Source organism: Cygnus olor, chromosome 3, assembly GCF_009769625.2.
Source record: "Cygnus olor isolate bCygOlo1 chromosome 3, bCygOlo1.pri.v2, whole genome shotgun sequence".
NCBI classification, from domain to species: domain Eukaryota; kingdom Metazoa; phylum Chordata; class Aves; order Anseriformes; family Anatidae; genus Cygnus; species Cygnus olor.
In genome coordinates this window covers 1168196-1184123 of record NC_049171.1, presented here as the reverse complement: position 1 = coordinate 1184123, position 15928 = coordinate 1168196, and the positions used below count along the sequence as shown (strand labels likewise).

The 15928-nt window shown below is 67.4% G+C and overlaps 2 protein-coding genes across 5 annotated transcripts; one reads left to right on the top strand and one right to left on the bottom strand.

Annotated features, from left to right (window-relative positions):
- Positions 1 to 845: 845 nt before the first annotated feature.
- Positions 846 to 12722, bottom strand: EPHX2 (epoxide hydrolase 2). 3 transcript variants are annotated; one of them, XM_040552252.1, is made up of 19 exons: positions 12216 to 12722; positions 7850 to 7934; positions 7583 to 7742; positions 6780 to 6970; positions 6443 to 6565; positions 5644 to 5718; positions 5370 to 5465; positions 5183 to 5261; positions 4811 to 4845; positions 4637 to 4663; positions 3484 to 3569; positions 3202 to 3313; positions 2853 to 2927; positions 2204 to 2249; positions 2013 to 2115; positions 1760 to 1829; positions 1566 to 1646; positions 1266 to 1324; positions 846 to 1163 (listed from the first exon to the last, which is right to left on the bottom strand). In XM_040552252.1, the coding sequence occupies exons 1-19, from the start codon at positions 12263 to 12265 to the stop codon at positions 1079 to 1081; spliced, it is 1638 nt and encodes a 545-aa protein (XP_040408186.1). In that variant the 5' UTR covers positions 12266 to 12722; the 3' UTR covers positions 846 to 1078. The 3 variants fall into 3 exon arrangements, with proteins under 3 accessions (XP_040408186.1, XP_040408188.1, XP_040408187.1); XM_040552254.1 differs by having other exon boundaries at positions 12259 to 12716; XM_040552253.1 differs by lacking the exon at positions 12216 to 12722 and adding an exon at positions 10296 to 10498.
- On the top strand, positions 10938 to 15227 carry LOC121067566. 2 transcript variants are annotated; one of them, XM_040552257.1, is made up of 4 exons: positions 10938 to 11780; positions 13222 to 13646; positions 14044 to 14164; positions 14198 to 15227. In XM_040552257.1, the coding sequence occupies exons 1-4, from the start codon at positions 11703 to 11705 to the stop codon at positions 14228 to 14230; spliced, it is 657 nt and encodes a 218-aa protein (XP_040408191.1). In that variant the 5' UTR covers positions 10938 to 11702; the 3' UTR covers positions 14231 to 15227. The 2 variants fall into 2 exon arrangements, with proteins under 2 accessions (XP_040408191.1, XP_040408190.1); XM_040552256.1 differs by having other exon boundaries at positions 11281 to 11780; positions 14044 to 15227.
- The last annotated feature ends 701 nt before the right edge of the window (positions 15228 to 15928 follow it).

Genomic DNA, 15928 nt, shown 5'->3' with positions numbered 1-15928 from the left:
CAAGCCCAGACTTGGTGCCAGCTGTGGGGCCCGCTTGGCAGCGCCTGCCTCGCTCTGCAGGCACGGCCCCGGCCACCCGGGCAGGCTCTGGCTGATGCTCCCGGCTTTTCTATTCCAGCAGCAGACTCCAAAGCAGCTCAGGAAACCACTGCTGAGGCTGCCTCCCCTGCCAGCAGAACGGGGCGAGGAAGAGAGCCAGCGCTCGCTGGTGGATTTATGGGGAGCTGGAAGGAGCGGCTGGGGAGCGCTGCCCTCCCGGGACCGCTGTCACCCCCACCCCGCAGCTCCCTGGGGTCTCCCCCAGCGCAGGTCCGCCCCCAGGGTGCTGAGCATTTCGGCGGCCTCGCTGGCAGACCGAGCGGTGCTTGGAAGGGAGATGCGCTGGGGTTAGCAGACAGACAAACCGCAAATCCTGCGCTGAAAATAGCTGAGGGCCGGGGGAGAGTCTTGGGGGGGGGGGGGAAATACCAAGCGTGTTTGCCCGGTCCTTACGCCGTCCTGGCTGTCTGCTAACAACTTCTGCTGGGGCCGGAGCAAGGGTTGGGAGCTCAGGCAAACGGCACAGCAGGCACGAGGCGAGCCCTGGCACCTCGGGGCCCGGGGGACGACGGGGACGCTGCAGGCTGCAGCACCAACCCGCCCCAAGGACCAGGCGGATAAGCAGCAGCGGCTGAGCCCTCTTACGAGACATCAGAGAAGCCCCAGGGCTGCCCCATCCTTAGGGATGGCCCCGGAGGAGTTTGTAGGGAAGGGCACAGCCCGGAGCCCATCAGAGGGCTCAGCCCAGAGCTGGGGACACGGTGCTGGCACATCCCCAACCCGTGGTGAGAGCCCACGGGCACTGCTCAGCTCACCTTGTGCTTTATTTCTCCACGGGTTACAGGGCGGGGGGCGATTTCCGCAGCAGCATTAATTATCATTAGTGCATCCAAACCTCCCGGAGAAAACCAGGCAGGCACCGGGACCCTCCGAGCACAGCCCCAGAGCACGGGCAGCCCCCGGGACGGGGTCGGGGCCATGCAGGGAGAAGCGCACCGGGAGCAAGGGGTTTGGGGTCGGGGTCTGCCCCCGGCCCCGCTCACAGCCGGGACACCCTGGGCACGGCCCCGTCGGCGGGGAGCCCCTCCAGCCACTCCACCAGGATCTTGTTCAGCGCCGCCGGCCTGGCAGGAGGGCACAAAACGGGGCTTGGAGCCAGGTGCTGGTGGCACTGGGGGATGCCCAGCCCCGGGAGGGGGCGCGGGGGGGGAGTCGCTGTCTGGTACCTCTCCATCTGCGTCCAGTGGCCGCACTCCTCGAGGTGTCCCCGGCGCAGCTGCGGCACCTTGCAGGGGGGCAGCGAGGGGTCGTGATGTGCTGCCCCCCAGCCTGGCAGCGGGGATAAATCCCCCCCAACCTCTGCCTGCCTCTGGAAAGGAGGGAACGCCGCCCTCTCCCCGCTTATCCCCTTCCTTGTCCCACAGCTGGGCCAAACCCAGGGGTCCCAGCAGGGTTCCCGGACAGCCCCCGGGGGCTTTTCCCCCCTTTTAAGGTCCCGTTGCAGTGGGACGGGACCACGCACGTACCCACTCCTCCATGCCCTTGCTCATGCTGGGGTGCAGCACCACGTCCTTCCCCGCCGTCACCATCAGCGCGGGCATCAGGATCTGGAGGGGAGGGGGACACGGGGCAGGGGTGGATGAGGGGACGGCGGTGGCCCCGCACCCGCTGCCTTTCCACCTCCCCGGGCTCCTGCGGGGGCAGCAGGATCCGTCCCCACCTTCCTGTCCTTGGCGGTGAGCGCCCAGCGCCAGTTGGGCCGCATGTTCCGGTACCAGTTCAGCGGACCCCTGGGGACGAAGAGGGAATGGGGTGGAGGTGTAGGGGTGCCCGCTGCCCCCACACCAAAACCCCATAGGGACGCAGCAGCGCTGTCCCCCCACAGCCTCATCTCACCGTTACAAACCAGGGGCTCGGGGGGTTTGGGACCCCCAGCACCCATTCCCTCCTGCCCCCCACCCCAAAGCTCCTACCTGAAGCCGGACTTCTGGAAGCGCTGGATGTAGTACTGCAGCTCGGGGCCGTGCAGGATCAGGCTCTCCGGAGGGTTTTCGGGGAAGCCGACCAGCAGCCCCCCTGCGGCACAGAGCACCGGGATGGATGAGACCACCCGTGGGGCAGTGCCCCCCCCCCACCCTCCCCCCCACCCCGGCTCGGCCCCTACCTCGCTCCTGGATGCCGAGGAAGCTGGGCGCGGAGGGCAGGCGGTCCTGCGGAGAGAGAGCTCATAACCCTGTTGGCTTCTTTTTTTTTCATCCTTTTTTTTTTTTTTTTTTAAATTATTTTTTGCATTTTACGTTTGCATCGCAACTCATAAGCTCGCAACTGGGGGGCAATGTGGCTGGGGAGGGGACCCCTCCTCGCCAAGAGGCGGCTCCGAGCACCGCAGCACCCCGAGGGATGCAGGATGTGCGCTCCAGCCCCGGGCCAAGCACCAGGATCACCAAGGGGGGGGCGGGGGGGGGACACGGAGCATCCCCTCCTCAATGCCTCCTGTCCTCTGCGCACCCCCCCCGGGCACTGCTATTTTGAACCTGGAAGGTTTGTGCCCTGAAGCGAGAGATGAAGTTCCAGGGACGGGCGAAGCGAGTGGCAACGGCACCACGGGGAGGAAGGAGAGCGCCGCCCCTACGCTGCTCACAAGGACGCGTTCACTCTGGTCCCTACTGATGGCTGTCTGGATGCAGACTTTGCTGCAGACGGCTGGCGTGCCGGCCTCGGTTCGAAAGGGTGGAGCGTGCCTGAGGGTCACCTGGGGAAGTGCCGAGCCACCCCCCGTGCCCAGCGGAGCCCCCCCCAAGCCCCACTCCTACCTCCTGGCGGGTGGAGCGGATCAGGGCCTTCAGCGTGCGCCCCACGTCCTTCTCCAGCTCTGCCTCCGCGACGCCCTGCGGGGGGAACCCCACGGTGGTGCCGGCCCCGCTCCGAGCACCGGGTAGCACAGCACGGGGACAGGGGGCTTTTTGGGGGGGGGGACGGGGCCAAAATTGGTGGGTAGGATGGGGCAGTGGGGTGACAGCGAGAGCCCCCCGGGGCACCAGCTTTGCCATGGGGCAGGCGATGCTCACACGAGCTGGGAAGCCCAGCATGGGCACATCCCCCCCTCCGGGGGGCTTTGAGCCCCAAAATGAGAAAATCCCACCCCCCCACACCCCGACTCACCGGCTCCTGGAAGTAGAACTGGTATTCGAACGTGGGGATGCTTTTCATCTTCTCCACTATGTCCACGGCGGGGTCCGCGGGCCGGTACGGGGTGTTGAGCGAGGCCACAGCCCTGCGGCACCGCGGGGAGAAAAAGTCACCACGGGGAGCAAAAAGACCCCGAATGCAGGGGGTCGGGGGGCTCAGCAACGCTGTCTCCCCCCCCCCCCCGCAGGGTGACACACGATGGGGCCCTGCAGGGACCCAGGCCGGTCCCAAAGGGGCAGCACGGCGCCGACCCACCTCACTCTTTCGGGGTAGAAGAGGGCCATGTTCCAGACCACCACGCCGCCCCAGTCGTGGCCGATGAACACGGCCTGCGGGATGCCCTGCGGGACGGGGACACGAAGGGGCACCGTCAGCGGGTCCCCGAGGCGAGCGTCCCGGTGAAAATCCCCCCCCCCCCCCCCAAAAAAAAAAAACCCGAAGCAGCAGCCAGTGCCCCGAGCACGGAGAGGAGGTTTGCCTTCCTCCAAAGCAGCAAAAAGCTGCCACCACCATGGGATGGATGGGGACGGAGCGGGGGGCAGAGCCGGCTGGAAAGGGGCTGGGGGGGCCCTGCTTGGGACGCAGCCCCCCAGCAATGGGGCCAGGAGGGGGCCAGCAGCGCCCCGCAGGGGTGGCCGCATCCTGCCCGGATCGGGCACAGCACCGCGCTTCCCCCTCTCCTCCCTCCTCACCGACCCCCGTGGGCGCCTCCAAACAAATCCAATTAAAACGCCAGCTCGTGACGGCGCAGCAGACGGCTCGTAATTAGCTGACGGTTAGAAATGTAATTAAAATTCCCTTCCAGCAGCAAGAGCTCCCTGAGGATGCCGGGGGGGGGGGGGGGGGGGGGGGGGGCGCGGTGAGGCCATGCGCCGCAGCTCAGCCCTCTTCCCGTGGGGGACGCTGGGCTGCTCGGGGTGCTGGTGACCCCAAAATTACAGCCCTGGCCCTGCCATGCTCACGCAAACCCCCCAAAACCTCCACTTTTGGGGCCAGCGAAGCTGAACGTCAACGAGGAGCCTTTGCAAAGGTGCTCACAGCGCTTTGTTTTTTTTTTTTTTTGTTTGTTTGTTTTTCCCTGTTCCTTGATTTTTCTTTTTAGGACAGTTCAGGTCAAAAGGGGAGCGGGGAGGCATCGGGGTGATGCTCCCACGGTGGGCGCCCACCTCCCCGTCCTCGGCTCGAGGTCCTGGAGGAGGCAACGCGGAGCTGGAGCTAAGCAGAGCCTCCCCGAGGATGCCCCGGAGCAGATTCCCCATAGACCCTGTGTGAGCATCCCCCCGAGAATCCCACCCGTGGGGGGCAGAAGGTGGGGAGCAGAAGGGCAGGAAGACCCCCGTGCACACCAGCCGGGCACAGGGGGAGGCGCGAGCTGCAGGGACCCATGGGTGGCAGGGGGGCTCCTCACCAGTTTGTCCAGGAAAACCGCCAGGTCCTGCAGGAGGGAAGGCAGAGAAGGTCAGATGGAGAAGGACCGAGCCCCAGCACTGCCCCACAGGCAGGGGCCAAGCCCAGGTGTGGGGGCTCCAAGCACAGCCCCCCCCCCCGTATCTGCCCGTGTGCCCGCAGCACAGCGCCTCACCTTGCAGATCTGCTCCTGGGAATACTCTCCTACATCTGCGGGGAAGACAAATTCCCCTTGGGGCAGCGCTCACACGGGGGCCACAACAGCAGCAGCCCCCCCCACCACCACCACCACCTCTCTCTCCCCCCTCGGGCAGCCCCCGGGGGGGCCCAGCACCACGCAGCACCCGTCCGGTGAAAAATGACAGCAATTGGTCACTGCAGCCGCAAGCACCGCTCGCTCCTGGCTCTGAGCCCTCTGACCCAGCAGATCGGGGCTGGAAAAACCCCGGGGTGCAGCCGGGTGCACCCCCCCCCCCCCCCCCCCCCTGCCCCGCACCCCCGGCCCTGCAGCCAGCAGGATGGGGCCAGCAGGATGGGGCCAGCTCACCCAGCGGCGCCGTGGACTCCCCGTAGCCCTTCATCTCCAAAGCGATGACGCGGAAACCAGCGTCAGCCAGCGCGGGGATCTACAAAAGCGAGCAGAACACGGGCACCCCCACGGGCAGGCACGGGGACGGCGGGGCACGAAGCCACCCCCGTGCCCGTGGGGGGCCCGGCTCCCCAGTTCTCCCCACCTGGTAGCGCCACGAGAGCCAGACCTCGGGGAAGCCGTGACAGAGGCACACGGGGGGGCCCTGCCCCATCTCCACGAAGTGCAGCTGGACGCCGGGCTGCAGGGGATGGAGAACCCTCAGTGACCTCGCTCTGCCAGCACCCTCCACCCAGCACCAGCCTTAGGAGCACCCCCACCCCCCCCCGACTGCTCCTGCCCTCCCCTGAGCCCCGCGCGTGGGTTTCGGCACGCGGTGCCGAGGCGGCCACCCCCCCCCCCCCCCCACCGCCCCGTACCCGTATGGGCACGTATCCGTGGCTCACGTCGGCCGGGTCGCAGGCGGTCGGCAGCGGCTCGTCCTGGTGGAGAAGCTGCGGGGAAAGGAGAGCAGGACGGGCTCACGAGACGGAGAACAGGACCGTGAGCCCTGCACCAGCACCGCCACATCGCGCCCAGAGCCAGCCCGAGTCCCTCGGGGCAGCGATAAGGCGGCTGATACGGGGGCGAGCGGAGCCAAGGGAGGGCTACACCACATCCAGGGCATCGGTCAGCGACCAGCCTGCCTCTCGCGGCTGCCCCGTGCGCCCAGCAAAGCTCCTGCACGTCTGCTGTGCTTCGTGGCCCTGCCACTTTCACGCCCCGGGGGTGTTTTTGGTCTGCTGGGCACAGCCGGAGCGAAGGCGCAGCGCGATGCTCGGGGCAGAGCCACGGCACACGGCTGCGGGGTGGTCACAGGGGAGCTGCTCCTGGTCCCTCTTCCCACCTGCTTTCAGCACCCACAGCCGTGCCCCCCCACCCTGTGTCAGATCCCGGTGCAGGGCGATTCAAACCCATCCCAGGGGAGCTGCTCGCTACTGCGCTGCACGTACAGGCGTCCCGTGCACGCTGCCATGCGGAGGTTTGGAGGCAAAAGCTCGTGCAGAGAGGGACGTGGCCGGTTCCCCTTCCAGCAACGAGCCCGGGCAGCCACACAACCCCCCGCCCCAGACCCCAAAAAGCAGAACCTGAGGCTGCCGGCTCTGCAGAACCGGGGAAGGGGATCAGGATGTCCCCAGGGGATGGCAGGGCAGCAGGGCGCCCACCACCGCTACGTGCCTGCACGCCCGAGAGCTCCTGCAGCTCCTTCAGGACGGTTTCGGTGTCCCTGACGAGGATGGTGGCCATGCCCATCTCCCGGGCCGGCTTCAAGTTCTCCCCGATATCATCCAGGAGGATCACCTGGAGCAAAACCAGGGTGAGAAGCTGCTGCTGGGGGCACCCCTGGGTGCCCTGACCCCCCCCTGCCCCAGCAGGGTGCCCAGCCCCACGTCCCTGGGCTCGGGGAGCTCTCCAAGGAGCAGGGCTCCGGCACCCAAGGCAGCGATCGAGGGCTTTGGGTGACAAGGGCGTCCCTTGGTGTCCCTCAGACACTGGCCAGGATCGGTGCCCTTACGTCCTGCGGCTTGGCCTGCAGCACCTCCAGGGCGTGGGCGTAGAGCCGGGGGTCCGGCTTGTGCAGCCCGGCGCGGCACGACTCGATCACCACGTCGAAGTGCCTGCGCAGCGCGCCCAGCAGCGTGGCCGTGAAGAGCCGCCCCGCGCTGTCGTCCACCCAGTTGTTGGTGAAGATGCCGGTCTTAAACCCTAGGGAAAGGCAGAAGAGGTTAAACACCTTTTCCCCCCTCCACCATTCGATGTCACCTCTGCTCCCCAGAGCAAAAGCAGGAGCAGTTTTCAGACATCACAGCTTAAAATCTGCTTTGCAAGGCTCTGCCTGCACGACAGACAGCTCGGTAATAAACCCAGCGCGCCCTAACGCCCTCCAGGAGCACCAAAACCCCTCTGGATCCACCCCAAGGGGCTGCCCTCCTCCCTGTCCCCAAGGCTTATGGGGCCAGCTGGGACCCGATGCACCCGCAGCGCCCTGCGGCACCGCCGCTGGGGGCACGGCGGGATCAGGCCCTGCCGGCTTCAGCCACGGCGCTGGGAAAAATCAGCGTGACCCCAAAGCTCCTGCTGCACGGGAAAAGCAAGGCCCTGATGATGTTTGCTGGGCTTGCTGCAGATGCGCACGGCCGGAATTTGGCCAGCCCAACGCGGGACCCGCAGCGGGGACGCCGCAGCCCCGGGGGGTGCGCGGGTTTCTCCCGGGGAACTGGGGGTCCCAGGTGGGAACGATGCCTCAGGACCACCCGGGGACCCCCATACCCACGGGACCTGCTCGGGAGGGGGAAGCTGCCCCCCTCCAGCACCCACCGTTCCTCCTCAGCACCCCGGCGGCCCGCAGGAGCGGGGCATTGACCGCCCCCTTGGCGGCCATCTCCTCGAAAGCCCGGGCGATGGAGAAGGCGGGCGGCAGGGCGATGCCCGCGGCCGAGGCGTGCTGCTTGCAGCCCTCCTCCACCTCTGAGAAGAGCTGGAAAAAACCACCCAAATATTCAGCCGGCCCACGGGGCTCAGCCCGAGCCCCCTGACCCCATCCAGAGGCAGGCCGGGAGCACCCCCGGGGCTCCCCCCGCTCACCTGGGACAGGGTGATCTGCCCCCGCATCACCTTGGCGTGGGGGCTGTCGGGGCCGCCAGCGAGCAGAACATCCCGCAAGAAATTGCTGCAAAAAGGGAGGAGAGGTTGGCCGTAGGGACCCCAAAACCAGGGGGAGGGAAAGACCCCAAAGCTGGGGGGGGGTGGGCAGGGGGTGCCGTAGCCGGGGGGGGGGGACCCCAAAACCAGAGGGAGCGAAAGACCCCAAAGCTGCAGGGGGGCACGATGCGTGCTGGGGAGGATGCGGGGAGCGGAGCTGGGCTCGGGGCAGCGCTGCCTCCTCATCTCCTGGTCGGGCGCATCGCCTCGTTACGGAGCTGCCCATTAATTTCGGATGGCAGCTCAATTACTTCGCCCCGGGTACGCAAAGGGGCTGATTTGCCAGGGGAAAAAAAATAAAATAAAATAAAATGCCGAGAGCGAGGTATTTTGTAAGCTGTAGCTCAAGGAAAATAATTTGCCCTATCAGGAGATCACAAAAGGCCTTCTGGGGAGGCAATAAAACAAGATTACGGCAGCTGGCTCCGGGACAAAGCTCTCCTCCGAGTCGATGGGAGCGCAGCAAATTTTAAAATAAAGCAGCGCTCCTCGTGCCAGCGAGATCGGTGTCACCTTTTTTTTATTCAATAAGGTGAAGGAAATAAAGCTCTCATCGCCTGATAACAGAGGAATTTACGGCTCCTCCTGCCCCGCGTCCTCCAGCGTTGGTGTTTCCTAACGCCTTGCTTCACCCCGGCCACGCTGTAACTGGGCCAAAGAGCAGCAGGGGAGAGGGCCGGGCTGGTGGCCCCGGTGTCCCCGCGGCCCCGTGGCACCCCGAAAGTGCTCCATGCCCCACAAAGGCACGGAAAGCCCCGTGCCCACGCGGCCGTCGGGCGATGCCAGCAGGTTGAGCCTGCTGGGTGCAGGCTCGTGGGGTTTTCAGTCCCCCAGCACCCTGGGGAATAGGGCGGGGGGGGGTCCCTCGGGGCTCAGCACGGTGCACCGGGTGCTGCTTTTTGGGGGAAAAGGTGGCTGCAGAGCCGGTGCTGCGGGGCAGGATGGGGTTAAACACCCAATGTCAGCCGCTTGGGCTGCGTCCAGCAGCGTTTTGGGGAGCGGTGCCAGGGGTGAAAGGGTGCTGTGGGACAGGGGGGTGGCGAAACGGCCCCAAGGGAGCGCGGTGGAGGTGCCCAGCTGCGGAGGGTGCTGGTGCACGGGGATGTGGCGGGGATCTGAGGGGCCCCAAGCTGTGACACCCGCACTAAGCACCCCTGTTGGGGCTCTGGGGCTCGGCTGCCTCCGCTCGAGGCTCCCCCAAAGGAGTCACCCAGCTTGCCTCACCGCCAGGCGGTTGCTGCCCCGTTCTGTCCTGTCCTGTCCCGTCTCGTCCCGTCTCGTCCCATCCCATCTCGTCCCGTCTTGTCCCATCTTGTCCTGTCTCATCCCGTCCCTCTCTATCCCTCCAGTCCCATCCCGTCCCTCCTGTCCCATCTCATTCTGTCCTGTCCTGTCCTGCCCCATCCCATCCCATCCCATCCCATCCCATCCTGTCCCATCCCCTCCCGTCTTGTCCCATCCCTCCCATCCCATCCCTCCCATCCCGTCCTATCCCTCCTGTCCCGTCCCGTCCTGTCCATCCCCTCCTATCCCATCCCATCCCATCCCGTCCCGTCCCGTCCCGTCCCATCCCATCCCATCCCATCCTGTCCTGTCCTGTCCCGTCCAACCCCTTCTATCCCCTCCCAACCCATCCTGTCCCATCCCATCCCCATTCCCATCCCACCCCATCCCATCCTGTCCTATTCCATCCCGTCCCATTCCCATCCCATCCCATCCCGTCCCATCCCGTCCCATTCCCATCCCGTCCCATCCCATCCCATCCCATCCCATCCCATCCCGTCCCATCCCGTCCCATCCCATCCCATCCCGTCCCATCCCGTCCCATCCCGTCCCATCCCGTCCCATTCCCATCCCGTCCCATCCCGTCCCATCCCCATCCCGTCCCATCCCATCCCATCCCATCCCATCCCATCCCACCCCATCCCATCCCGTCCCATTCCCATCCCGTCCCATTCCCATCCCGTCCCATTCCCATCCCGTCCCATCCTGTCCCATCCCTCCCCTCCCGTCCTATCCCTCCCGTCCCATCCCATTTTGTCCCGTTCCGTCCCGTCCTATCCCTCCCTCCCACCCCACCCCACCCCACCCCACCCCATCCCCATCCCCATTCCTGTTCCTATCCCGCCCCATCCCATCCCCTCGCGGACCCCACTCCGACCAAACCGGCGCGGGCGGCGGCGGCACACACAAAATCGCCGCCTCGTCTCCACGTTTCTCGGGCCGAGCGGCGACCCGCCGCGGCGCGGTCGGGCGGAAAGGAGAACGCGGGGCCGGGCTCCGCCGTGCCGTGCCGAGCCGGGCCGCGCCGGGCCGAGCCGCGCCGTACCTGGGCAGGGCGCAGTCCCGCTCGCAGGAGCCCAGGTGGTGCTGCAGGCCGGGCCCGAACAGCACGCCGCCCAGGTCGAACAGCACCGCCCGCCGCGACATGGCGACCGCCGCCTGCGCCGGGACTCGAACCCGCGACCCCTGACCAGCCTCGGCGAGGCCTCGCCCCTCCCCACGCCCGTCAACCGATCGCCACGCCCCCAACCCCGCCCCCGTCCCCTTGACCACGCCTCCGCCGTCTGACCTCGCCCCCCGCTCAGACCGCGCCTCCCCCCGCCCCCTGACCGCGCCCCCCCCCCGCCCGCGGCGCCGCGCTGGGTCCTAGCGCCGCCGCCCCGCGCTGTCTCCTGCGTGGATTCTCCGAGGTCTCGTATGAGGCTGAGCCTGGGGGATCCGTGCCACTGCTCGGCCGGACCTCGGCCGCGCAGAGCTCAAGTGGCCTCATGGGGTTCAGGATGAAAAGGGGCAGGGGTGCACGGGCAGAAGGGCTGCCGTGTGCTGCAGACATGCACACACATGTACACACACATGCATGCACACACGCACGCACACACACATGCACATGCCCACGCATGCCTGCATACATGCGTGCACACCTGCATGCACACCTACGTACCTGGTCACACTCACGCACCTACATGTGTGCACGTCACAGACCTCCACATATGTACACACAAACGTGTACACACACAAATGCATGCACACATCCGTTTGCACAAGCATGCACAGAAACATGCATGAAATGTAGCTATATGTACACATGCACAAACACACACATGTATGCACAAACATGCACGTGGCCCGTGTATACCAAACACGCATGTCGATGCTGAGCACGTGTGCACACTGCCAGGCAGGCGTGAGTGTGCAGAGGATGCGTGTGCACTGCTGAGCACGTGTGTGCACACTGAGCTCATGTCTGTATTGCCGGGCGTGTGTGTGCACACAGAGCACGTGTGTGCACCGCTGAGCACATGTGTGCACGCTGAGCACGTGTGCGTTTGCTGCATTGCTGGGCACATGTGTGGATGCTGAGCACGTGTGTGAACAAACACGCACGCTGAGCACGTGTGTGCACATGAAGCACATGTGTGCACATGGAGCGCGTCTGTGCATTGCCGGGCACACGTGTGGATGCCGACCATGTGTGTGCACAAACATGCGTGCTGAGCATGTGTGCACCGCCAAGCAAACGTATGCGCACCAAGCAGGTGTGTGCACGCCCAGCACACGTCTGCACGCTTAGCACATATATGCACACGTGTGTGAGGCTGAGCCCACTGCGGCCAACGTCCCTACCTCTCTCGCAGCACCCACGGCCTGGGGGTGTGCACACCCCCGTGCATGCAGCCCTCGAAGCACGGCGTGCCCGGCGCCAAGCACGGCGTGCGTGTGCACGTGCGTGTGCATGCGCGTGTGCAGCGTGGGCCGGCCCCGAGCCGCCGGCAGTGCCCGTTGTGGGACAGCCACCGAGCCGAGCGCTGCGGTGAGCGGGGCAGGGGCTGGGGGGGGGGGCTGCAGGGGGGGGGCGAGCAGCCGCGGTGTGCCACGGCGGGGGGAGCCCGGCAATGCCGGCCCCTGCCTCAGTTTCCCCATCTGCACAGTAAGCGGTGAGGCTGAAGCTTCAAAGGGGCACGGCGGGGGGGGGGGGGGCGGGGGGGACATGGATGGGGGGGGGGGGAGGGAATTGCATTTTTGCAAACAAAGCGCAACACAGCTGGGGCATTCCCTGCTGGGATGGTTATGGGATGGCAGGGGGGGGGCTGCTTTGGGCAGGGTCCAAGCCCGGAGGAGCCATGCATTTAGCATCTGTGGGTACCCCGCTGCCGGGGGCGCGGTGTCCCCCATCCCACCCCCCCCCCCCCAAAAAAAAAAAAAAAAAAAAAAAAAAATCCCCCGAAATCCTCGCGGGGGCCCTGACCGGCGGTGGTCCCACAGCAGGGGAGCGGCTGAAAGCCCCTTACCCAGCATCTGGCGCGGCTCGGACCGCCGGTGGGCACGGGGATTGTCCGCAGCCTCCGGTTTCTCCCGGTCGGGAGCCTTTTCGGGGAGCGAGGAGAGGCAAGGCAAGGCTTCTGCCGGCCTGGTGCCGCTCCTTCCAGCTCCCCGCTGCCAGCAGGAGCCCGGGCGGCCGCGCTGAGCCCCGGCCAGCTCACGGCACGGCCGGGCCCCCGGGCACGACGCCGCTGCGGTCGCTGCACCTTCCCCACGCGGCGCCTCCGGATCCGTCCCCGCTCCCCGGGGGGGGAGGCTCCAAGCCGAGAGCCCCCGGCTGGGTGCTGAGACCCTGGGCGCTCGCTGCGCCCAAGGATGCTCGCGGCAGCCCCGTTCCCTCCCCGTCCCATCCTGTCCCGCTGCAGGGGGGTACCGGGGCTGAGCACCACCACTGCCACCAGCACCCCCCCCCCCCCCCAGGACATCCAGAACCTCCTCGCCCTCGCCGGCAGCCTCTGGTCTCCACCCGCCAGCCCCGGCGCCAGCGGTTTCCAGCGGTTTCCAGCGGTGGTTTTGAAAGAGCCACATTGTCTGCTCCCCCCGCCGTGGCCCCCTGCTTCTCCTTGGAGCCAGAGGTTGGGGGGGGGGGGGGGTGTCTGGGCGGCGAGCTGCCCCCCTAGCAGGATCAGCCTCGCCCCCTCCGTGCCCCCCCGGTTTCCCCCTGGCACCTTAGGGGCGCAGGAAGGGGGTCCTCGTGGCGCGGGGAGAGTGGGGCTCAGCACCCCGAACCCCCACGTCCCAGCAGCTGGAAATCGTAGGCAGGGAAAAACAAGGGGGCCTGGGGAATTTCGCTGGTGCGAGCTGAAATCTGAGGGTCCCTGGCGGGAGCCGAAAGGCTCCCAGAGGGGGGGGGTCTGAGCCGCAGCCCCCCCCGACCCCTCTGCAGGGTGCTGAGCCCCCCCCCCCCCCCCCCCCCCCCGGTCTCCCCGCAGGACGCCATGGTCCCGCGGGGCCCCGCGTGGTGCCTGCTGCTGGGGCTCTGCGCCCTGCTCCCCCCCGCCAGCACCCAGGGGACCCCAGAAGAGGATGCGGAGCCGGGGGTCCCCGAGCGCTGCGGCGTCACCTTCCACACCCCCAGCCCCTGCGGGCCCCCCCGGCCGCCCCCCTCGGCCTCCCGCGAGGAGCTGGAGCATCTCCAGAGCCTCCTGCAGCAGACCAGGGCCAGCCTGCAGGACGTGGAGGCGGCGGCGGCGCTGGAGGAGCACCGGCCCCGCTACCAGGACGTGATCGCTGAGGCGCTGCCCGCCATCCGCGGGGCCAACCGGGAGTTCCAGGAGAGCCTGGACAACGTCCGCAGGGAGCTGGAGGCGCACGTGGCCGAGACCGAGCACCCGCAGGCGGTGGAGAAGAGGGAGAAGTGAGTGCCGGGGTGGGGGGGGTGGGGGGAGGCAGGGGGGCGCTCCCCGGAGGAGGTGGGCGCAGGAGGGAGCGTGACCCCCAGTGGTGCGGGTGGGAGCCAGCCCCAGGCTACCAAAAACCAGGTCGGGGGGGGCTCCAAGGGTGATTCGTGGTGGGCGCACGTGGGATTTGGATGCTCAGCAAGCCTCTGCCGTCAATACCCATGCGTGCATCCCTATCCTAAAGCCAACGGGGTGGCCGGAGGTCCCCCATCGTGCCAGGTCCCGCTGCTCGCTCCGGGGTGGGATGTAAGGAGGATGGCTTGGCCCTCGAGCCGTACAAACCCCGGGAGCAGCCCTGCCCACGCCGGGGGCAGCCCCCTGGGGTGCCTCTGAGCCCGCTGTCCCCGTCCCCAGGCTGCGGAAGGACGTCCGCGTGGTGGCCCACGTCCTGCGGCTCACCGCCCGCCTGGCCCGCGCCCTCGACGCCTCCTCGCGCCGCCTCCAGGACGAGCTCAACCAGCGCCTGCAGCGCTCGGCCGCCCGCGCTGCCGCCGGCGCCCAGCCCTAGGACGCCCGCGCTGCCGCCGGCGCCCAGCCCTAGGACGCGGGGCCGGGCTCTGCCCCCGCCCTCTGTAAGGCCTTGCTTGCTGGTAGGACCCTCTTTTGCCCCCCAGCCAGCTCGCTCCCACCGCTTTCGGGGCGTCCGGCTCCTCCGCGCGGCCCCAGGTTTGCGGAACAAGCCGGGTGCCGGGCTGGCACCGGGAGGGACGGGAGGCTGCAGCCTGCTGTGTGCTGCCCGTAGCCCCAGCCCCAAGTCTTTAATGCATTTATCCCGCAGGAGCTGCGCCCTGCTGTAGCACAGCCCCGTGTGCACGGGGAGACCCCCTCTGCTGCAGGCTCCTGCACCCTTGGGCCCTCCCCGAGCGTGCTTTGTCCATGCAGCATTTGCAGCTTGCCAGACTCGTGCGCCAGTATCTGAGCACGTTCCCGGGGCTCCCCAGTACCCCCAAAGTGCCTTAAATATGAATCCCAGCTCCTCTGGGGCTCGGCTGCATCCCGCTGGTGACCTCCCCGCATCGCAGCCCTCCTGGATGCGTCCCCGCGTGGGCAGAGCCACCGCCAGCCCCCGTTAATCCGTCACACAGCCCCAGCCTGGTCCAGGCTCACAAGCTAAAAGACCCCGTCACCCCCCGGCTGCTGGGAGCAGGAGGCTGGGGAGCAGCAGGGCTGGGGACAGGGCTGGGGACAGGGCTGGGGACAGGTTGGCTGCGCACGCGCACGCCGGGAAGCGCCGGGCAGAGCCACGAACCACCCAGCAGTAAATCGAAGCTGGCATCCGGAGTGCACCAAGCCCACGGGGGTTTGGGCACCAGGAAAAGAGCTGGAGGCAGAACACCCCGGTGAATTCGGGAGCCAGGGGGGGTCTCCGGGCACGGTGTGTCCTGGCCACCCTGCCATGCCGGCCATGGGGTCCCTGCTGTCCCCGTACGGCCCCGGGGCTGGGCACGAGGCAGGGATCCCCGGGGGCAGCGGCAGCGGCACGACTTCAGGCGCTGCAGGCAGTGGAATAAAGAGGCATTGCGCTCTGCCAGGCGTCAGCGTGATCTCCGTGTCTGTTTTATCTCCGTCCTCTGCTGCCTGAGGACGGCCGCGGCCGCCTGCAGCCCCTCCGGCTCCGGAATGGCACGGAGAGGGCTCGCTGGCTGCTCGCTGCGGGCTGCTCATCACCTCCGAGCGGCGCCCAGCACCGTTTGCATCTGCACCTCCTGGTGAGGCTGCGGCGGGCACGGTCCCCTCGGCTGCCCCGTGCCCATGGGACACTCGGGGACAGACTCAGCCGGGGGGGGCGCTTCCCCCAAGCCCCCTCGCTGCCCGACCAGAAGTCAGCTCCAGAAAACGGGGAGTCCAGAAGAAATGTCCTGCCCAGAGAATCGACGTCGGTTGTCTTTTTTTCTCCCGATTCACTCACCACGGCCTTACCAGACTCACCCCCCTGGACCCGGATCCATTTCCAAATCCAGGGAGCACACGTCCCGGGCTGTCCTCGCAGCACCCCGGCTTTCCCCAGGTGATCCCTGCCCCTCTTCTTCACTCCTCTGTCCTCCTCCTCCAGCCCCGGGGCCCAGCCGAGCACCCCCGGCACCACCACCCCTTCCCCTGGCCCTGCGGGCAGCCTTAGGACATGTCCCCGTGGGCTCAGGACCCCGCACAGGGGCTTTGCATTGCTGGTGCTCAGCACCCTGAGGACACCAGGAACGGAGGCGGGATGGGGCGCAGAAAATTCCTTGGGGGAAGCAGC